Here is a 23,071-nt window from a genome sequence, read left to right as displayed (position 1 = left end):
CAGCGCGTGTATTTATACGGGGTGGTAAAATTGATTTAAACTATACGAAATTCAAATATAATAAATCATAAAAAAATTAATAAAATAAATCATTAAAAGTCTTTTATTACTTTCCTGTTGAGATATTATTAGATATTAGGATATTATTTAAATTTTTTCAGAACAAAACATCATAATACCTATTTTAAAAACTGCTAATCATCACATTTAATATTTTGAAGCTAAAGAAAAATTACAATAATTTATATGTATAATGACTTAAAACCTAATCCTCTTATTAATTGTCAGTCTTTATATAAAAGGTTTAATTAAACATAGCAGTAAACATTGTACTGATTACTTGTTATTCATTAATTTAATCTTTCATCTCTTGTGGATTGTGATATGTATCTCAATAGAACGAAATTTTTTAGTTCTTACGTATTTCATTGGAAGTGTTGATAGCGACATCTACAGATATAATAGTCCATCTGTAGCATCGATCTGAAACACAGGAGGGCCGAGTACTCCGACGATAAGATTCTCGATAAACAGTTAAGGTAGTGCAAACGCGCAGAACACATCGACTTAACCTGTATTAAATAGGTGTTTTCCAAGATAAAGACGTTTGGTAGTTGATTAATCATTGTCAACAATTTTATTTGATCGTTTCATGGAAATCTAATTTGTGCAATTCATGGTGACAATTCTTCCTACTTTTATTTATATTCCATCCATATCTTCACTACCTTTATCTCCTGTATCTCCTCTGAACATAACAGGCCAGTTTTACTCAAGTGCGTCGTTAATGTATGTACACTGAGAAAAATATTTCTGTAAGTATTTATTATCTTTATAAACAATCGTAAACAGAATACTTATGTAAATCGTATTAGCTCGCTGTGTGATTACTATTTCATTTCCGGTTATTTAAGACGAGGTGATTAATATCGTGTTGACTGACCTTGCTGTACAATTTAAAACAGTAATACTTGTCACTGTAGTGATAATTGCATTTCAAGAAATGATGCATATATGTAATACCGTTTATCAGTTTTTATGCTCTTCCTGACATATTTATTTTTCTTTCAAATGAGATAATCTTTGAAACTAAAAATATTTTTGGGTAAACTACGTCTCAGGGGCCCAAAAATTAACGGGTCCAAAATATGTGTTCTTGTAGTTTTTGACCTGAAAAGTCCGAAAATGCAAGTTAGAAGTCCAGGAAACCAATAGTTTAAGAAATACAAGTGTATAAACATGTGTGTACTTGGCGTACTTTGACAGATCAGTACGATGCGATATTGACTCTTCCCCGCATCCAATCCTTTGTTTGGACTCTATTTGTTGGGTGTGAGTTCCATCAGTTCCTATCAAATCCGAAGGGATATTGTTTATAAAAAAAAAAACTTTACCTTAGGTATACCGGGTTTAGGCCACCACTTATATAATTCTGTTTTACCGACGGCAACTCCACTCATTGGACAATATGGCGTCGTACTGACCTGTCAAACATCACTAAATACGTACATTTTTATACACTTGTATTTCTTAAACTATTGATTTCCTAAACTTTTAACTTGCATTTTCGGACTTTTCAGGTCAAAAACTACAAGATTTGATCAATTTTAACCAAAAATTTCTGGGCCCCTGAGACGTAGTGCAGCCATATTTTTAAATATATTGAAAATATACCTCATTTACAATTTATTATACTTAAAATATATTTGATTGAAAACAGGGCGAAGTTTTCGAATATCTGTCAAACCTGATTTGGCCGAGATTTTGCAAATAGCTTCATTTTGCATGAAAACAATATTTGCGAGAAGGATTTTTGGCGACTCAAAGGCTAAGATTAAAAATTTTGCGAAAAATGTTTTACCTTGTTAGTGTAATTTCCTGCATTACAGACACCGCGTAGAATAAGGTTACAACAATATTCTATATACGTTCTTCATTAGTTTTCATTATATATATATTTAATGTCTTCCAATAATTGATAAAATGGATCTCCTCCACTTTTCTTTTCTTTCGTCCTCAAGAAAGCTGAGCATTCTCAGTATTGACACTGTATCGGTAAAGCAGAGAATGACATTACTGTAAGAATATTACAACTGCACTTCAAATATTTTCGCTACTGTTGCACAATTTGATTGTCCAACAAATTGGCGGGGGAAGCCCCTCTCCCTGCACCGACGCCCCATAAAATATAGCATAACCTAACCTTTTTGTTTTTGAGATACGTCGGTAATGTAGGAAATGATATTAAAATAATAAAAAAATATTTCAAATCGCCAAAAATCCTTCTCACAAACATTGTTTCAAAATAAAGCTATTTGCAAAATTTCAACCAAATCAGATTTGACAGGTTTTCGGAAAAACAGCTGTGTTAACCACATTGTTACGTAATCGCGGTAGATTATGCAATGGAATACAACGGATATCAACAATTGTTTTTTTAATCACATACGGTTTTAACCATTTTCGGCTCTAATAAAGTCTCTATTTTCAACTAACGGCCATACGACTTAGGACTACTACCGGTTCTCGTCCGATCACCGAAGTCAAGCTAAATTCGGCGCGGATAGTACTTGGATGGGTGACCGCTTGGGAACTCCGCGTGCTGTTAGTTCTTTTTTGTCTTGAATGAAAAAAAATTTAACAACCGTATTCGATAAAATTCTCTTCTATTTCATTTTAAATACAATTAATTAATTCTTTATTGCCAGGACTGAATTAAAATTTCTGGGGCTATTAAACATTCGAGGGGTCCTCTTGGTTGATAACCTTAATTCAAAAATTGAAGTTTATTATAAATAAAAATAAATAATAATTAATCATAAAGAATAGGAGCAACAGAAAAAATTTGCATTTGATATTTTTTAACATAGTAAATGGAAGGTTTATAAGAAATCCCCCTAAAAAGTTAGGCCCAGGGTTATAGCCATTCTTAGGCTATCTAGTACTTCCGAAATGGACCTTACCTTTTGTACTTTCTATTCTAGTTTCTTTATTCTCTTCCACTTTTTTTCTTTTTCATTTTTGACTTAAAATTAAATTAATATAACGAACCACTATATTTCCTTATGATTATATTAGACAAATATGTAATAAAGATAAATCAGTAAAAAAAAAATTGTCAGAAATATTCTATACTTATGTATAAATTAATTCAAAATTCAGAATATCCTTAATACGGTGTCTCAGCAGTAGAAGGTTAAGCATTCTATCAATAAATTTATTAACCATCACACTGCTGTAACATAAATTACATCGTTTTACAGAAAATTTATTTCGCAACATTTTCGTCCGCCAAATTCATGAGGACGTTCAAACGATGGCAATTTACCTAGAAATTTTCTGCGGAATCGCAGCCTTATGTTTGGCGTTTTACTATTACTTCATCACGGTCCTCGATTTTTGGAAAGTTCGAGGTGTTCCTGGACCACAACCAATCCCAGTACTGGGTAACATCAAGGATGTTATGTTAATGAGAATGTCGATGAGCGATTACTTGAAGAAAGTTTACGATGAATACAAACATGAACCTATGGTCGGAATATTTACCAGAAAAACGCCTATATTACTTCTTCATGACCCAGAACTTATTAAGGACATTCTGATAAAGGACTTTTCTAAATTTGCTGATCGAGGACTTCCTGTTCACGAAAAGGTATATTAGCCAATAAATTACTGCGACGATTTGTCCATAAGGGCTACAAGCTGCTAGAATATTATATATTCATTTAGAAATCTTTTTAAATAATGATCTTTAGATTTATTAATGATATAATTTTTTTAATCCATTTTGATTTTGTTTTCACTTTTATTACTGCAGCCCCGCCATTGCAAACGTTTACGAGCCTCCATTTCTGTGGAATTTTCGACTTTTAATTCAAAAATACCGCGTTAAGCATGCCATCTTATGATAAGACCCATTCGTCTCTTTTACTATTTTATGATGTCACCTGTTGGTCGTGCTTGCCGTCTTATGATGTCATCTGTCCGTCGCGTTTGACATCCTGTGATGTCATCCGTGCTGAAACTGTTAACGACTAGTCAATATTTTTACTGCTACTCTGTACGTTGAGCGTGCTTATACATATGTATATGATGTCATCCGTCCGTAAGGTTTGACATCTTATGATGGCATCCGTGATCAAGATATTAAACTTATGATGCTGGTCACCGATGACCTTCAATGTGTTAAATATGTATATAAGAATGACAAATTAATTTGAAAAATAATTACAGGCAGAACCCCTATCTCCGCATATCTTCAATCTAGAAGCAAAAAGATGGCGACCGCTAAGATCAAGACTTTCACCAGTCTTCACATCTGGCAAAATAAAAGACATGTTCCCACTCATATTAGAATGCGCTGATCATTTGGAACAATATCTAGAGAAGGTTGTTGCAAGAGGAGAGCCCGTTGAGTGTCGCGAATTAACAGCAAAATACACAACGGATGTGATTGGTAGCTGTGCTTTTGGTATTGAAATAAATGCGATATCCGATGAAGAAAGCGAATTTCGTCGAGTGGGTAGAACGGTATTTGCTTTGAATTGGAAGCAACTTCTGCGATTCCGAGCTAGACAAATGTTTCCACGACTCTACAATTGGCTCGGTTATATACTACCACCCTCAGAAATAACGACCTTCTTCACTAAGGTCATCGTAGACACGATAAATTACAGAGAAAATAATAATGTTACCAGACCTGACTTTGTTAATATGCTTATGGAACTCAAGAAACATCCAGATAAATTAGAAAATATTAGTAAGTAGAATGTAATAATTTAGAGTTGTGCTATAAGTCTGTCCATGACATTCAAGGTCATACTACGATACATAATATAGTCATAATTGAATACATTTCGATGTCATCTTTTTGAAGGTTAAAAAAAAATTGTTTAGAAAAAAATATCACTATTAGCATGGGTGTGGTTGAACTCATGACTATTAGTAAAATATCAGGAAATATGACTTCGAGACAGGGCCGAATTAAGATTTCTGGGCCTCCGGAGCTATTAATCCTTCGAGAGTCCTTCTTAATTAATAAACTTAATTCAAAAATTGAAATCTATTCTAAATAAAATTAAATAATATTTAAGGGCTACAGTAAAGAAAAAGTTCATTCAATATTTTTTAACATAATAAATGGAAAGCATATAACGGCGCCCCCTACAAAGTGAAGCTCAAGGTTAAAATATACATACACCTCCCCTTAATTCAGCCCTGCCTTGAAATGGATTCGTCTTCATAGCTTAATTTTCATATCTACTTTTTTTGTATCTTTATAAATAATAAAATATTTAAGACTCAAGAATTAGTATCGAACGCCCATTTTTAACGCGACTTTTGAAAATTGATTTAATAAGAGTCACTATAAACAATTATTAAACCATAAGCATATTTAAAATAATAACCAAAATTTCTATAAACACTTTTACTGAAAATTAAATGTTTAATTGTTACAACAAAATTTTGACTGTTTTTTGATCAAAAAAGTTATTTATTTTTAACATAAAAAAGGTAGTTACATGGATCATAATTACACTTATACCATAAAATGCTGAGATTTTTAAATAATAATATAATGAAGTTGAACACAGAATATACATAAATTTTATAATATTTTTACACCTGTTTTTTCAGAGTTAACAGATAGTTTACTGACTGCTCAAGCTTTCGTTTTCTTCGTCGCTGGTTTTGAAACCTCTTCAACAGCAATTAGCAATGCTCTGTACGAATTAGCCTTGAACCCTGAAGTACAGATTAAACTGCGACAAGAAATCAGGGAATTTTATGATAAAAATGATGGCAAATTGAAATATGATGAAATAAAGGATATGACGTATCTGGATTTAGTGTTTAAAGGTACATAGCTCCTAACAGTAAATATCTTTTCAAAAATGTAATCATTATTTAACTTTCTATCTCATGTAATACTAATTATCATACATTTTGTCAAATATTTCAAAAATTGGAAATTTGACAAAATTTGTTTTCCTTGCCATTTAATTATATGTATATTTAGTTCAATCTAAATAATTCTTTTTGCAGAAACCTTAAGGAAATATCCACCTGGACCACTCTTATTGAGAAAGTCAATATGCAATTATACTTTTGAAGGTACAAAGGTCACGATACCAAAGAAAACATTTGTGTGGGTACCAATATATCCTATTCATCGGGATCCTGATATTTACCCAAATCCTGATGCTTTTATTCCTGAGAGATTTACTGAGGAAGCGGTTGCAAGCAGACACCCTATGCATTATTTACCCTTTGGTGATGGGCCAAGGAATTGCATTGGTGCGTATAAATATTCTTGTATTATTTAAGTATTATAAAAAGATATATTAAATATAGGAGAAAGCAGGGTAAACGTGGGTGCTCGATATATTTATTTTCGTAACAAAAACAATGAAATTGTTTTAATACATTGAATTTATTTTTATAATTTAATTTGAGTATTTAAAAATTATTCATAAGAACATTAATATATACTTCTCTAATCATATTCTCTTTATTATAATTTTAATGATATTCATAATATTATTGATATATATTACAGGAGCACGATTTGCAGTCTATCAATCCAAAGTTGGACTTATAAAAATACTTCGTAAATACAAAATTGATGTTTGCGAGAAAACTATGATTCCTTATCAAATTGACCCAGCCGCTTTCTTATTGGCGCCGAAAGGAGGAATATATTTAAAAATAACAAAAGTAGAAAGTTAATATAAAATTTAAGTAACAAAAGAAATATATATTTTTTACTTCTAATTTTAAGGATCTAAAATACTATAGGAAAACAGTATTTCCGAGATGTGTATACTTTTTATTTATAACTAATAGACAATTTTGTTAAATTGAGAGTCAGTCTAAAACAAGTAATATAAATTATTAAATAAAAACATGACGAATTTGTCTTTTGTTTTATAGTGTGATTAGATAATTAGATATTCAGAATTTTTTTATAATATAATATTATTTATAAATAAATTGTATACTAGATAAATTATTTCAGATTGCAATTTTACATATCTGCTTTGTTTTTGATTATAAGGAAAAATATTTAGAGATGGAAGTATTGTGCAGAGATAGAAAGAATATTAGCGGAAGGAATGCAAGTACGATTGGTTGTAGTCGGTAAGTCACACCTCACGCACACTTATTCTAGATCGTCACGTCTTATTGGCCAATGCGATCACATACTAATCGCGTCGCCTGACAAAGAAGAAAAATGAAACTTTGTGACCAAGTGAGATAGTACGAAGTCAGCGTTGCGATGAACTTTAAACGCGAGGATCAAAGGGGATAGGGCGGAGCATGCGAAGTGCTCCCTTTGCCCCTGTGCCCTCTCGCTAATATTCTTTCCATCTCTGCACACTATTTATTTCAAAAACCCAAATATAATAGCAATGTTTTTTGTAACTAGTAGATGTATCATTTGTGTTTTTTTAGGTATAAAAAACATTGAGTTGGTTCAATTAAATGGAATACTCTGTATTTTGTGAAATTTTAAAAAATTTTATAAATCTATTGCATGGCATTCTGACGTTTATTAAAAATTAATTAAGTTATAATTTTTTGAATAATTCTGGAAATTATTTAAAAATTATTATTTTTATTTTTACAGTGAATAAGTTGTTACATAGATATATTAAACGTCCTAAAAAATATTAAACATTGTTGTTACTGTATTTGTCACTTTGAAATAAATATATTTTTTCTCAAAGTTATTATCAAAAGTAACAAAAATGGTCGAGATTCAAATATTATTACCTATAAAAATGAATTCAGCTTGTAATCCTTAAGAAGTGTATTTTAAAAAATTCAATTTTGCATAAATTGAATAAATGAATAACTTTATTTTTAGAAATGTATAGAAATATATTTTGTTTATCACTTCATACATTATTTATAAATTATTTTTACCTACTGTATGAAAATATTTGCTATGATTCATTAGGTTATTCTATAAAATTTAATTTATTTCCGAAATTGTAAATTTATTTTTGCTAGCTTTTATTTGTTATTAAAAAGCAAAACTCAACAATATAGGGTTTCATTATAATTTTAAACATGGTTGCTTCTCCATTTGGATTTAAAATATCTGAATGTCAATAATCATATCCAAATTCAAATTCAAAATTTGAAGAAATGGCTTACACTTATTAATTCTAGATAATTTAGATGTATAACTTAAACTATGCTTAGTTAATAAACATGTTTATTATACTTTTATTTCTTGATGGATAAAATAAAAATTCAATTATGCTTTCCATAATCTATGTTAAATTATTAGTTGCACTTTTAGGCAAAATAATAAATAATGTAAACATGTCCAATGAACAATAAATAATTTTTGTATCATTTATTAATTATTAGCGTTAAACATTTTTTGTTGTCAATATAATTTCTATTTAAAAAGAGTAATTTAAAGGTAATCAACATAGAAAAATTGAAATTAACGTTATATCATGTAGCGTTCATTACTTTACTGTTTATATAATGTTTATAATTTTCAAAAACCATTTACAACTGCATAAATAAGGGCATAATGAATTCTAAAGTAACGCGTTCAGTTTAAAGCCCTTTAGAAGTGACAGATCAAATTAGGTCAATGTGTCACCACAGAAACACGCGATCACTATACATCACTTTCCATTATTTTTACATTAAATATATTTCCTTCTAAAATAGAATATTTTTAATTATATAATCATTCATAATTTAAAAATTCAAAATTTGTAGTTTTCAGTTAATATGTATATACAAATACTATCATGTGTTAGTAGTATCGAGTCTTTTTAATGAACTCATTCTCGCAGTTAACTTCTGGATTGTAGTCACTGATTGTAGGAAAGAGGGACGCTAAATAACCTAGCGGCCATGAGGTTAGGTTCTATGAATCTGTATCGTCCAGTTGTGCGTCGGAAGAAGGTGCGAGGTGATCGTTATGACATCACCGTGGGAACGTTAATTCTAAAACACGAATATAAAGGATGCAGATCATCAAGAAACTAGTCACTCGATGTAGGCGACGTACACCTGCATCATTCAAATCGTGCAACTTAGTGTTGTATACCGAATTATTCACTATCGTACTTAGATAGTCCGGTTTTCTCATCATATTATAAGTCAACCTTCAACAACAAACACCCCAAATCCTTCCTTCTATTCCTAATGATTCATCCGAACCAATCCGAACTAGTCATCTCCAAACCTTGACCTCATAACCTCTTCCCTTACCGACCACTGGACTCACGATAACTCCTAGCTTCCTATTTTTCCGATCCTATAAAATACCTAACATTTTTCCCTCCAGGGGCAGATTTTTTTGAACCATCTTAAGACTCTACTTTTGTCACGACGAACATTGTATTAAAAACTTCGCTTGTATTTTGCGTTGTGATTAAAATAAATAAATATCACGAGTGGAATACAACATTAGTCACTACATAAATTCATTCAAGACTGTCATACAAAGGAAACTGGATATTTAACACCATGGAGCATGAAAGCAAGGGTTTCAATGATATGCCACACAGATCAAAACGGAAACCAATCAATTCGAACGAAGAATTAGAGAACTGGATGACTCGGCTTCCGACAGCTCTGAGAAACGTACCCATAATACATTTGGCGATACCCGGTACGTTTGAAATATTTTTAGTCTCTATCAAACATATTTTATATTTAATCAGTTAATTTTTATCTAAAATATATAATTGGATCTAATATTACCTTCTTATAAATTTAATTAGACAAAAATGAAAGTTTTCAAAATTTCTTCTAATTGATGGGGTTATACAATTGAAATTTATAAAACTACATTACCAACTGTATTTACTGTGTTATTAAGATCGTAGGTTATATTCTGAATATTCAAGGCCGCATTTATACTACATCAACTATAAAATGAATACATGTAACGTCAATTGTTAATTTCTAACAGGTTCTCACAATACAATGACTTATACCATAATGAAAGATAATGATATCGGACCCGACGAGCCTAGATACATCAGAGCACTCGGCCGTTACTGTTCGATTGTCTCAAAACCTATTATTTTTAATTGGTCTATTACACAACACGATAACGTTAAGGAGCAGCTGAACGGCGGAATCCGATACTTAGATTTACGCGTGGCTACGAAACCGATGAACGGTGATATTTATTTTGTTCATGGTTTATATGGATCAAAAATATATCAGCCATTGCAACAGGTAGCAGAGTGGCTGTCATCTCACCCTAACGAGACTGTAATCTTAGATTTTCAACATTTTTATTCGTTTTCTGAAATGGACCATCGTCATCTTGTGGATACCATTCTTCAAATATTTCACTCAAAATTGTGCCCAACAGCTTCCACTTTTACTCATATAACACTAAACTGGCTTACTCTGGAAAGGTATCAGGTTATTGTTATTTACAGGAACATATATGCACAGAATTACTCCAACTTGTGGCCGAGTGGTCTATGGCGGACACCATGGCCTGATACTGTACGTGTCAATGAACTTATAGATTTCTTGAATCGTGAACTCCAAGCACGTCCGTTGGGAATCGGTTTTATTTCGCAGTGTCTTTTAACGCCAGATATGCCTTTCGTGCTGAAACATTTATGCGGTACGCTACAAAGGAATTTAGCACCTGTATGTCAAAAACCAATTCTTTCTTGGATAAATCAAAAACAACCCGGCCGTGGTGGTTTGAATATTGTTATAGCTGATTTTATATCTGATACAAATTTTTTATTTTGTAAAACCGTTATTGAAAGTAACAAAAAATTTTTTAATTGATAGTATTCTATGTAAATATTTTGTACTTTATATAAATATTTGATTCTATTGTAATAAATTGTTTATTATGCATTTTAAATGCAAAAGTACACCATTTATTTTTACTTCTAATGAAGTATTTATTTATATTTGTAATAAGTAATATAATAAATTTTAGTTGAAATTACTTTAGTAAAAAGTTGAATATTTTAAGTTAAATCTACGCATAACCTTTAAGGCTTCATAACAATTTATGTAATGAGTTGAATTCTAAATTTTGACAATTTTTCAAATAAATACAATGTCAAAAATAAATAGATAAAATTGCACTATTTGATACCTTAAAAACAATGATATTTTTGTGCATAAAGTATTAATCTACAATTACTAATAATAAATATTAAGTGTACAAATTAATTGGATGTTGCAAAGATTTTATTCTTCTTTTGTAATATTTTTTGATTATTGAAATAAACATCATTTATATTGTAATATTTTGTTGCGTGATTTTAGCAGGTTTTAACATATTTGATACGTTCCTGTAATCGTCATCGTTACGTCACGAAAAGTCGCGCATGCGCGAAAAAATCCCACCTAACATCACTGCCCTTTCCACTGTTGTCCCGCCAAATTGTTCAGGCTAATCGCGCAAGCGCGAAATACTCCCCCCTTCCATTGTTAACGGGTCTGCATCGCAGCGACGCCAGATGGGAGTTTGCGTCTTCGGAAAAATTCATCGTTTTCTTACTCCCTCTAGAATATGTTGCGGCCGCGGTAAGAAACAAAACCCCAATCAGTCAGTTTGCTGGTATGTAAGATATTCTCGATTCTCGGGGCCACTGCCGAGTGTGAATGCAGAATGGTATCGAATAATTATCATGTGATATGAGATAATATATTATCTAGTCGGTGTTATTATTATCTCTCCTGTAATTTGAGTTAAGGGCAGACATTTCGGAGGCATTTTTAAGACGTAAAATATTTGAAAAAAAATAATATTAAGGGCAAATCATGCTGGAAATGTTTTTCATAAAAAGGTTGGTACGAAATTTTTCTTTAACCCTTTCACTACGACGCGTGACTATAGGCAATCTCTCTTTTGCATAGTCCGATCCCTCTGGACTTGCTGTTTGAATTTCGAATACATTGAAACTGATACGTGTTTGTCGCAAGAACGATCGGGATCTACACAGTACGTTACTTCTTTGTTTTTATATAATCATTATATCTTAACTAGTAAGAGTATATATTTTATAACTTTTCATATAATAAATATATTTAGTTTAAACCCAACAGAAACAAATCATGTAAACAATCTATCTAGACAAGGTGGAAATGTACAAGCTGAAGCGTTTGAAACGAGGGAGCGCAGTCCCGCTCCAAGAAAGTATTCTTCGTGAGGAATCGAGACGAGCCGAGACTGGAGCGTGATCGGACTGGAGCTGGACAGTGTGCATACGCCCATAAGAAATACATTATATTATATTTTACCGGAACGAGAACGGTCGTAAAGCGAACCGAAGGAAGGTCGTTGAGTGGCCCAAGTGACTATTGTTCGCAAGGGTTTTGGGACCGGACTGGGATCGAAGCAATATCGAAGCGAGACTGGACTGTGAACGGACCGGAGCTGGACAGTGTGCATACGCCCATAAGAAATACATTATATTATATTTTACCGGACCGAGACCGGACCGGGACCGGACCGATAGTGTGACTCGACCCTAAGGGTGCCATCAATTTTTACTCTTTTCAGCACTCAATCGTATCCAAGAAACCTGGCTGTATTGTAAATACAAAAAGATGGCAATTCATTTGTAGGAAATTCAGTATCGCGAAGGAATGTTCAAATTTTTACTTTTAAAAAGACCGTATTATTATTTTCTTAGAATTAGTAATAATTAATAGTGGTCTTCCACGCCACCTTTGAGGTTCCACTAATGGCGCGTTAGATTTTATTATAGTGGATCTTCGCCTGGAGCCCTATTATACCACTTTTTGTTATTATAATTATCAAAAGGACAAAATCACTCGCTTTGTTATTAAAAATTGTCAGCCCACGGAATATCGCCTCTGACTATATTAAAAATTGTCAGCCCACGTAATATCGCCTCTGACTATATTAAAAATTGTCAGCCCACGTAATATCGCCTCTGACTATACGAAAAATTGTCAGCCCACGTAATATCGCCTCTGACTATATTAAAAAATGTCAGCCCACGTAATGTCGCCTCTGACTGTATGAAAAATTGTCAGCCCACGTAATATCGCCTCTGACTACACGAAAAATTGTCAGCCCACGTAATATCGCCTCTGACTGTATGAAAAATTGTTCGCGTAGCATGTCAAAAACTGTTTTGTACGTGCTAGAGCACGGCCTGAGGGAGAGCTGGTCTCCGTGGGATTGCGAACACCGAAGTGCGAATCTCGATTGACTCTAGTTGATAGAACCCGGTTTCGTTATGCGTGATTCTGGAATCATGGACGCACGGATGCATAATTTGCGGATACGTTGCAACGTTGATCACGATACGACGTTGATCGTCCGAGAACCCCTGCACGGGAGGGGTGATTGTCAAAAAATATTCCTTCTCTCTTTATTCGTCGTGAAAGGCGAGGAAAACCGTTAGGTTATTTACGGACCGATTCGAGAGAAAACTAACAGACAAAAGGTCCTGGCTTGAATCGTATTTCGAGGCATAGGGCTGTTCACGGTGTTTACGCGTCGAGTCACTTGAGCCCAAAAAATACCTTCGGTCGCGACAAAAGTATACGTTCGCGGCCGAACATGCTCCCTCCGTTGCGAGTGAAACGAGCAATATTATCGCGTTTTGTTGGTTCGTGTGTAGTGTTCTCTCAAGTATAGATAATTCGTTACAATATTTCGTTACGCGTTTTCGATTAGCGGGCATAGTGTATGAGATTTCGCTTGAGATTTCTGCGTCGGAAGCTTCAATTATTGTTGTGCAAATTTTTCTGTTATAAATGGATCGGCTACAAACTACCGCGCTCATCCCATCCATTGCGATGACATTACCGGCAAATATGGGCCTATTAATGGGTTTACGGGAATCGATTATTTGTCCTTATATGAGAACACTTGGAGCTGGGCGATCAACTCACCGTTTGAGTCACAAAACTCTTTTAGTGGCCTAAAAATGCTTCGATTCCGCAACTGCATTTTGTCGATTTTTTCTTCTACTTTGGACACTGATATTATTAAATATGGACACAATCTCGTTAAACCATGAGTTGACTGCCCTGCATTGGACCTTCCTCTTTCGAACGAGCTCTCACCCAGCTCCAAGTGTTCTCATATAAGGACAAATAACCGATTCCCGTAAACCCATTAATAGGCCCATATTTGCCGGTAATGTCACATCGCGGCATTACCCGTGCCGATTGTCATGTCGCGTTTTTCGCATCGACCGTCTCGTTTGTCGATTTTGCTGGTATGGTATGCACGGCAGGTGCCGACTACGTTTTGAAACGGTGAAGTAATGAGTGGTGGAATCGCCCGCAATGTTTGCACCGCGACGATCTATTACATGGTTCGCGGTGGACACGAAGACAATTTCGGCATAAATTTTTTCGTTTAACGGCGTTCCAACGCTGCGATAAAGTTAATTTTCCCAGTGCCGGGCAGTTAGAAACGAAGTGTTCCTGCTTGCAGTAAATGCAAGCACCCGTAGTTACCGTGCGCTTTTCACGACCGGACCGTCGTTTTTCTTCCGTCTCGGAATTGGCGCGAACGGTGTGTTCCTCAAGCATGAGCAATCGGAGCGAAGTATTGTTTATGAATTTATAAAATTGTTCTAGCGTGGGAAAAGTGTCCAAGCTCAACGACTCTTCCCATTTTTCACGGATCTCTCTGGGCAGCGCTCTTTCGAGAATACGAATAACTAGACCGCTATCGGGAGTGACTCCTAACAATTTGAGCATATTTAGATGTCGGCGAACATCATTGATTATTTGCGCAAGCGAGTTGGATGTGACCTTAGTCGGTGCACGTATGTTGAGAATCGCGTCTAAATGCACCGATACGAGAATACGCTGGTTTCCGTACGAGTCGATTAAACGGCGCCACGAGTTTTGATAATGTTCCCCGCTCGGGTCAAAAAGTAAAATCTTATTCAACGCGTCGCCAGTAAGTGAATTTTTCAAATACCAAAATTTCACCGAATCGTCAATGTCCGTGCGATCGTCGATTATCGCCATGAAACTGCTTTTGAACGAAACCCACTTGTCTAGGCTTCCGTCGAATTTCAGTATTTCTGTTACCATCGGTTCCGGGATGCGGCACCCTTTTATCAAAGTTGTGTTTAGGTTCGCGTTGCCGAGCGTCTTGTTCATTCGCGCTGTCGATGTACCGGCGACTTCCAACGATTCGATTTTACCCGCGATTTCGTAGTATCGATCCTGAATTTCTAGAATATCGTTTAGTTGCTCGTTAGTTGGATCGATAATCGCGAGCTCGTCATTTAATTCTTCGCACTCGGATAGCAATTTGGTCACCGAATTCAGTCGCATTTTGAGGTTCGTTTTGTCGTACAGATTCGACGCGACGCAGCTCGCAAGTTCCGTGATCTGCGTTTTAAGTGTTGTTTGTTTTTCAGTGAATACTATAACTGTATCCATCGTAAGAAAGTATTCGCACGCACCGTATACGCAATTAGTTTTAAAAATTAATTATTCGAAATTATTCGATAATTAAACGATCAAGAAATATAGTTAGGAACACTTATTCTTCTGATGCTGATAGACTCCATCGGCAGCAAGCGGCAGGTGGGCGAGAGATCCCCGTGTGACGATGGAGATGGCTGTTTTGAACTTCTCGATGATCGTCTTCGATAGAGTCCGATTCGTATAAATGAGCACTGCTGTGTCTGTGTATCACTATGTCACTTCACTTATTAAGAATTCCGATGGAACCGTGAGGATACAACGATATAAAATAGTTCCGATAACGTAATAGAAAATATCTTGCTTGTTCTGCGGCGTGTTTCCACGTTCGCAGTCAGAGCACGACTGGCCCTCGTTGACCGTTTGTGGCCCTTTCTTTGAAGGACTCACCCCTCCCCCCAAAGGGAAAGCGCCCAAACTTCGAAAAATTTTTCCACAAGAAGGAAAGCACCCTAACGGTTTACACATGGCCCGTTTCGACCGTTCTTTAATAAATTATAAATCTATAGTATACATGAAAATCAAACTTAAAACACAGTCATTACGTCTCAATATCAGAAAGACCTAGAACGAGGTGCGACGTCCTCAATCCGATACCGACAGTCGAGGGGTGCGGATCAACTTGTCAAACATACATATGAATATGTACCCCTAATTTGCTTTCGGAGTTTATTTAATTTAAATTTCGAACCGCCAACTGTCGCATACACTGTAATCAAACTATATTCGATGATTTGTATAATTAAAATGTTTAAGATTAAAGGATAATGTTCCGAATGCCCCCGGTTGCCGATCAAGATCAAATGGTATAGCCGGGTAAGGTAGGCAAAATGGCCCATGAACCAAATTAAATTCAGAATGCGTCATTCGATAGCATATCAAAAGAAAATACTGTACACCAATTTTCAACCCTTTATCTTAACCAGAGGGGCGGGGGGCAAAAGAAACGCCAGATTGTGCCCCATTTCTCCTATTTAATAACATCCGAAAATTCTGAAAAAATTCTAATACACTACAAACACGGTAGCGCATATTAGAGAACTTTTTCAGATTTTTTCATTGCAAATCCTAGTTGTAGAAAATGAAAAACCCAATAAACAATCTGAAGAAACGCGATTTGTTATTGAAAATGTAAGAACACTACTTTTATATTACTGTGGTAATAACATATTATTACATATAACTATTATTCTTGAATTTTTTCAAATTTTTTTGTTGTGATGCAGCGTAGTTAAAAAAATCAAAAACTAATTATTTCGCATGAAAAAGTAACTTCTACTTCGAATTTTTATTTCCTGTTTTTTAAGAATATGTATTAAGTACTTTTATACGGATTCACATTAATTCGGTACAATACATAGACTTTTGCTTATACAAACGTAACTAATACAGCCATCTTCGCTGTAGTAATCATCACCGTCGAGTGCCGATCAGCCGTTGACGCAGCGGGGGTTCCAACCTGACTATCATCAGGGTGTCCTATTCAAAACTTTGGAGATACGATGATTGCCGTAGCGTTGCCGGCCACCTTCCGGTGGCCGAAAATTTATTTAGCCTAACCTAACCTAACGATTTTCGTTGAGTTGGTTGGTCGGTTAGCTTGATCATCATATGACAAAGAAAGCAAAAAGTTACAAAAAGTTAAAAAAAAATGGATATCGCTATGGTGTCAACGGCTGTTCGATACTTCACGATGACGGTTGCTACAGCGAAGATGGCTGTGTTAGTTACGTCTGTATAGGCAAAAGTCTAGATATTGTACCGAAAGTTTTTAATTAATATTTCGGAAACTAATCGGAAGCCAAAGATACAACTTTATATTTGGGGTCGTCTACCTGCTCCCAACCCTCCAAAGGGTATAGCCGGATAAGGGGTTCAAAAGTGCCTTTAGACCAAATTGATCAATAAACATATCAATTAATAGACCGTTCGAAGAAAATCATTGGTGCCAAGTATGAAGCCGCTACCCTTACTTGAAGGGTAGTTACAGGGCGAAACGCAATTTACAGTTGAAGCTTTATATCTTTTGTTGTACTGTATGAAAAATTTTGAAAAAAATCAGGGATACGTGTTTTTGAACTTTTTCAGAATTTTTCATTGCAAAATAGATTTTTAAAAAATTCAGAAAGTTTAAAAATATTTTTTTTAATAGAAATTATCAAATGATCACGTTTATATTTTTACAGTATTATAGTGTCTTGTTGTGATTATTAATCTGTAACTTTTTCAGATTTTTTGAAGTGGGGAAACATAGTTAAAAAAATTAAAAACCGATAATTGTTTATATTATTACCTTAATTTTTCATATGACGATGTTCATATTTTTACAATTTTAATAGCTCATTACAATTATTAATATATCATTTTTACAGATTTTTTATAGAGGTGTATCACATACAAAAAAATTATAAAGCGATATTTCCTAACTTTTCGTTCGTAGAGGAGAAATATATTCGGGTAATTAATATTTTTATTTCATCAAATGGTCATCATATGCAGGTTCAGAATAGTTTAACATGTATCAAATGATATAAAACTTAAAACATTGCCAATTCGTATGGATATTGACTGTTGATTGTGGAATGATTTTGTGAATAATTGTAATTCTGCAGGGTGATTTTCTCGCAGCCGGACACAAAGGAACTGGCGACAATGAACCCCTTGACCACACCATGAAGAGGTCCGTACAAACACACGTACACACACAGAGTCGTCTCGGCCCGGGTAGGTCCCCGCTGGCACGTGACAATGCGGACCTCTTCATGGTGCAGTCAAGGGGTGTATTGTCGCCAGTTCCTTTGTGTCCGGCTGCGAGAAAATCACCCTGTATGTTCCGCCCGTTCAACGGAACACAGGCGCGAGGATTTCTAAAGGAAGTTTATGATAGTTCTTCGACGAAAAGCTATTTTTAAATCAAGATGTTTTCGTAGTCCAGGCAATGGTCTTTTACCTTTTTGTACAATAGAGTCAGAATTTAATTTTCGGTTCGTCCTCAATAAGTCCGTTCATGTCATAAACTGAGTTTTTCCGAAGGATTTAGCAATCGACAATCGTAACGGTACTCCAACCTTCGAGAGTCAACCTGGATCGAAAACCCCCGGCGTTGCCGAACCTTCGAGGTGCTCGCGTACACACTGTGTTCGTCCCACCCCCTTTAGACGAATCACACTGTAGAAGAGAATTTTATTGAATACGGCTGTTAAATTTTGTTTGATTCAAGAAAAAAAAAGAGAACTAACAGCACGCGGAGTTCCCAAGCGGTCACCCATCCAAGTACTATCCGCGCCGAACTTAGCTTGACTTCGGTGATCGGACGAGAACCGGTAGTAGTCCTAAGTCGTATGGCCGTTAGTTGAAAATAGAGACTTAATTAGAGCAGAAAATGGTTACAAACCGTAAAAATATATAATGTAATTAAAAAAACAGTTAGATTGTTGTATTCCATTGCATAATCTACCGCGATTACGTAACTGTGTGGTTAACACAGTTATATTTCCAAAAATTTGTCACATGTGATTCTACTGATATTTTTGCAGATAATTTCATTTTACATAAAAAGAATGGGCGATGTTTCCGAAAACCTTTAAAACCAGATTTGGCTGAGATTTTGCAAATAGCTTCATTTTGCATAAAAACAATATTTGCAAGAAGGATTTTTTACGGCTCAGGCTAAGACTCTAAGAATTTTATTACAGTAATGTCACTCTCTGCATTACCAATATGGCGTTGAATAAGATTGCAGTAAGTACTGGCACCGACGAGATACTGTTTCCCGTCGGTGCCACAGGGAATACCACTGAAAATGCACTTTTTGGCGGAATGGCTGAACAGATGTAAGGGTCGCTGTCGCTACACTAATTTTAGAAAATCGGTCGATAGGTTGTTGAGTAGTTTCCGACATTTTTGTATAGATAGCGCTGTGGTCGAATTTAACAATGCAGTTTATGGCAGATTTTTTAAAACACAAATACAAGTTTGTTAAACAATTATTTTAATAATTTTTCGATTTTGTGCTGACTTTGACTGATTCCTAAAGGAATAGAATCAAAGAAACTCAAAATTGTGTTTTTACAGTTATCAATGCAAGGTGTGGTAAAACAGAGACTGGTAATACAAACACGATTTTCATACCAATTGTGTTTCCTACATGCGGACTTTGACGCTTTGTAGGGGATTTTTAACCCTTCTTTTGCCCAACGAACGTTTTGTCAATTATTTGCATTACTTTTCTTTTACATTGCGTTGCCTTCGTTTCATTATTCATTTCGCTCATTCGCGTTCCGCGTTTCCTCGATTGCCAACACCACACGGTCACCCATCTTTGACGTGAACCGTGCCCACCTAGCTTGACTTCGGTGATCTTACATATACCGCAGTTCACCAGAGTCCATAACTGCGACGTGCAGGTGGTGGGGGAACGCAGCGAGCTCTCTGCTAATCGCTTTCCACTTCGTTTGGGAGTATCGCCAATCAGGGCGAAGATGCGTACTAGAGATGCGCGAAGAACGAAAACTGATCTTTTCGCAGTTATGGACTCTGGTGAACTGCGATATACATACCGGTATGGCCTAAGTTGGCCATGCGGACTTAACCTCACCTGGGGATGTCTGGGACCCCCAAAATTATGGCCAATCGAGAACAAAGGAATCTCTAGTCTTTTTGTATTTGTAGTCACTGCTAATAGCATATGGTTGGTTTCGCGTAATTATGGATTTAGATGTAAGTATCAAAATGCATAGATCAATTCTGGAAAATCTAATCATATTCCATTCATAGTAATGATACGCCTGAATTAATGGCAAGAGAGAAAATATTTTAATTCAAATACCTTCCTGAAGAAGTGGCGCGACGATAGAGTCGACAAAATTAGTAACGAACATATAAGGGTGGATGAGTGTGACCTCTAGTGTCTCATTGTGCTCGTAAAATACGAAGTATTATTGAAGTTTTTTACGATATTTTCTTAATAGTTTATACTGTGAAGGACAATTAATGCTGTGAATCGTTCGATCTCAGCACGTCCATCTGGTCACATGTACGAGCAAGAAAACATGATCTGTTCGCCATAACCAAACTGCGATCGTGCCGTTCTTTACAGCTCCATCTCTCAATAATTTATGGAAACCTGATAGATAACAATATCAATAAATAACGATAGCAATTAAAAATATCATCGTACAAATTTAAAGCCTAAAATGCAACATCAATGTCAAGGTTATTCTATGTAATTGACGCTCTGAAGTAAGCCGTTCAAAGATGTACGAAAATCTGTTCAAGAATCCTCTTCATCGTGTATTCGTGTACGGAACACTAAAACGGGGCGAACCGAATCATAGTTTGATTCAGGATGCAGCAAATGGATACGCGAAATTTCTGGGAATTGGAAGAACCGCAACTCCATATCCCTTAATAATTGCTACCAGATATAACATACCATTTTTGTTGAAGAAACCAGGAATTGGTCACGTGAGTAATGCATGCGTTTGTTAAATAATAATGTCGATAATGTAGCCGTTACTAGAGAGGTTCCATTAGTTTCTAATAGATGGTAAAACGTCTGCTATACATTGGCGGAGGTTCGTATTGTTTACATGTCCCATTATCTGTATAGAATTTATGTTTGAATTTGCTCCATCCCAATATTAATTAACTCTGATTTTTTTACATTAACTTGACATCTTGTTAAAAACCTTAAGGTCTTAGATGTTCATCATTAGTTAACATTTCCTGTGTGCTCAACTGAATGCTTGAAGTGATTTCGGGCTTCGTGATTTGTGTAATTTCTTTCGAATTGAAGTACACTTTGGTACAAAGTAGGCTTTTCTTGATTAAGAGGGATTGTAGAGAGAAGCATCCACCATTTGTCTTTGATATTGAGAGAGTCCTGAAAAAATCGAGAAGAGCCTCATCTAAAACCTTCGCTCCATACATACGAGACAAATGGCGGAACACTTCTCTCACACTTCCTTTTAAATAAAGAAAGCCCAAGTTACACAAGATCATACATGTCAAACTAATTTCACCTTCGTTTATGCAGCTTGTCTTTGGCGAAATATACGATGTTGATACAAAGATGTTAAAAAAACTGGATGAACTGGAAGAACATCCTGCGTTTTACGAAAGATTTCAAGAAGATATACTTTGGGCTACCGAGGCGAAGGCCAAGGCAGCCACTAACTTCGACGAGGTAATTGCCCCTGGAGATACATTATCCACAGAGAACTTTTATTAAATTGCTCTGTTTAATTTAATATCAAATTTATTCTCAGGTCGGTATCTTGACAAGGGTCTGGATATATTTTCTCCCAAAGTTTAAGGCATCCCTGTTGGAGGGACCCATGTACAGCTCATATAGCAACGAAGGAAACCATGGACTCAAGTATTGCGAAAAGTATGTTCGTGATGCCTCGTGCGATCACAGAAAAGAAGTTCAATGACAGTGATCCCCAAAACTATGTATTTCTTTCCAGCGATGAGAGTACGATAAGACCAGAAGATCTGCGTTGACCAAGCGTTTTTACGAACCCCCCTCATTATCTACCCCCAGTCAGATGATCGTGGCTACATTATATTATTATTTGTGTTAATTAATAAAAAGTCGTTCGTTGATTCAAATCGCTGGAACATAATCCTCTGCATTTCCATCGTGGAGTAATAACATTTTTTTATCGATAAACTTCTTATATTCAACTTTAGACTGTAAGGCCATCGACTTTTGGATTGTAGAGGATTAATTCGTATCTTGTTCAGTTTTACCCTAACGTATAACAATCGAAACGATAATGAATAAAACGAATAAATTAATGAAATTATAATAATAATAAGGCGTTTCGGAATGTACAGTAGTGTCTGTCTAATTGGTGTTAATGTACCCGTTCTTAGGCAAACACTACTCAATATAGTCAAATAAGTTGAAGTAACTATCGAAGATACCTCTTCGTATTGCTATGTACATTCTTAAAAATCTTCCGACATTTCGTACAGTGTAAATGTAAAAAAAGGAACGTCGAATCGCGTGAACAGTTGCTGAAGTTTGATCACGAGGTTAAAATGTACAACGAAATGAAAAACAAGAACAAGAAAACACCATCAGAAAACAAATGTTTGTGTGATTCTGTTATTTCTTTTTCTTTCTTTTCATTTTATTTAAATTTCATCGTTCGCCACGCTCCACCCTTATCCTCTTTCGTTCGCGCACTCTCGCTTCCACTGTCATTCTATCGTTTTCTCTCGGTTCAACAGTCGCGATAAAATTATTTCGTTTCAACGATTCTGTAACAAAAAGGCAGGCGAAGTCCACGTCCGTCCTCGTGGGACACGCCAGTCGCGCGACTTCATTATTTTTTCACCCTCAGATTCAACAGCGTTTATGTATGATCGAGGGTCATCAACCCCCTTTTCTCTCTCGCATCAGCTACGATTTTCATTCCCTCGTTCATACAGAAAGGGGCTCGTGTGAAATCGATCGAAAAAAACAAGGGTTGGTGACACCTACGCGTTACCAGATCGGTCAACCAGTTCGTTCACGAAATAAGAGAAACGATATGAAGATTTTTTCATGATTCTTTCCACCTTTTGTTCGCATTTATACAAACATATGTACACGCAGCAG

At 35.3% G+C, this 23,071-nt stretch overlaps 3 protein-coding genes, 1 long non-coding RNA gene, 1 other non-coding gene and 1 pseudogene across 9 annotated transcripts; 4 read left to right on the top strand and 2 right to left on the bottom strand.

Moving 5' to 3' along the window:
* Positions 1-458: 458 nt before the first annotated feature.
* On the top strand, positions 459-7,556 carry LOC114881166 (probable cytochrome P450 6a14). 2 transcript variants are annotated; one of them, XM_029197864.2, is made up of 6 exons: positions 459-815; positions 3,264-3,652; positions 4,234-4,759; positions 5,638-5,859; positions 6,046-6,297; positions 6,560-7,556. In XM_029197864.2, exons 2-6 carry the CDS (start codon positions 3,317-3,319, stop codon positions 6,727-6,729), a joined length of 1,506 nt encoding a protein of 501 aa, XP_029053697.1. In that variant the 5' UTR covers positions 459-815; positions 3,264-3,316; the 3' UTR covers positions 6,730-7,556. The 2 variants fall into 2 exon arrangements, with proteins under 2 accessions (XP_029053697.1, XP_046144535.1); XM_046288579.1 differs by having other exon boundaries at positions 474-539.
* Positions 2,491-2,611, top strand: LOC114881173 (annotated as a pseudogene).
* Positions 7,557-8,461: 905 nt separating the features above from the next.
* LOC114881170 lies at positions 8,462-9,175 on the bottom strand. The gene is made up of 2 exons (XR_003790223.2): positions 9,083-9,175; positions 8,462-8,979 (listed from the first exon to the last, which is right to left on the bottom strand). It is a non-coding gene; the product is annotated as an uncharacterized LOC114881170 (long non-coding RNA).
* Positions 8,973-10,804, top strand: LOC114881169 (PI-PLC X domain-containing protein 2). Its single transcript, XM_029197869.2, has 2 exons — positions 8,973-9,649; positions 9,953-10,804. The coding sequence occupies exons 1-2, from the start codon at positions 9,505-9,507 to the stop codon at positions 10,798-10,800; spliced, it is 993 nt and encodes a 330-aa protein (XP_029053702.1). The 5' UTR covers positions 8,973-9,504; the 3' UTR covers positions 10,801-10,804.
* A 7,887-nt stretch (positions 10,805-18,691) lies between these two features.
* On the bottom strand, positions 18,692-18,812 carry LOC123988505. Its single transcript, XR_006830121.1, has one exon. It is a non-coding gene; the product is annotated as a 5S ribosomal RNA (ribosomal RNA).
* A 1,253-nt stretch (positions 18,813-20,065) lies between these two features.
* Positions 20,066-22,074, top strand: LOC114880712 (putative gamma-glutamylcyclotransferase CG2811). Of its 4 annotated transcripts, XM_029197010.2 has the most exons (5): positions 20,090-20,178; positions 20,236-20,925; positions 21,497-21,646; positions 21,729-21,850; positions 21,930-22,074. In XM_029197010.2, exons 2-5 carry the CDS (start codon positions 20,716-20,718, stop codon positions 21,964-21,966), a joined length of 519 nt encoding a protein of 172 aa, XP_029052843.1. In that variant the 5' UTR covers positions 20,090-20,178; positions 20,236-20,715; the 3' UTR covers positions 21,967-22,074. The 4 variants fall into 4 exon arrangements, with proteins under 4 accessions (XP_029052844.1, XP_029052843.1, XP_029052842.1 ...); XM_029197011.2 differs by having other exon boundaries at positions 20,066-20,178; positions 20,737-20,925; positions 21,729-22,074; XM_029197009.2 differs by having other exon boundaries at positions 20,095-20,178; positions 21,729-22,074.
* The last annotated feature ends 997 nt before the right edge of the window (positions 22,075-23,071 follow it).

This window comes from Osmia bicornis, chromosome 14, assembly GCF_907164935.1.
Source record: "Osmia bicornis bicornis chromosome 14, iOsmBic2.1, whole genome shotgun sequence".
Lineage (NCBI taxonomy): Eukaryota > Metazoa > Arthropoda > Insecta > Hymenoptera > Megachilidae > Osmia > Osmia bicornis.
The sequence above is the reverse complement of the archived record's forward strand: the minus strand, read 5'-3'. Positions and strand labels throughout refer to the sequence as shown.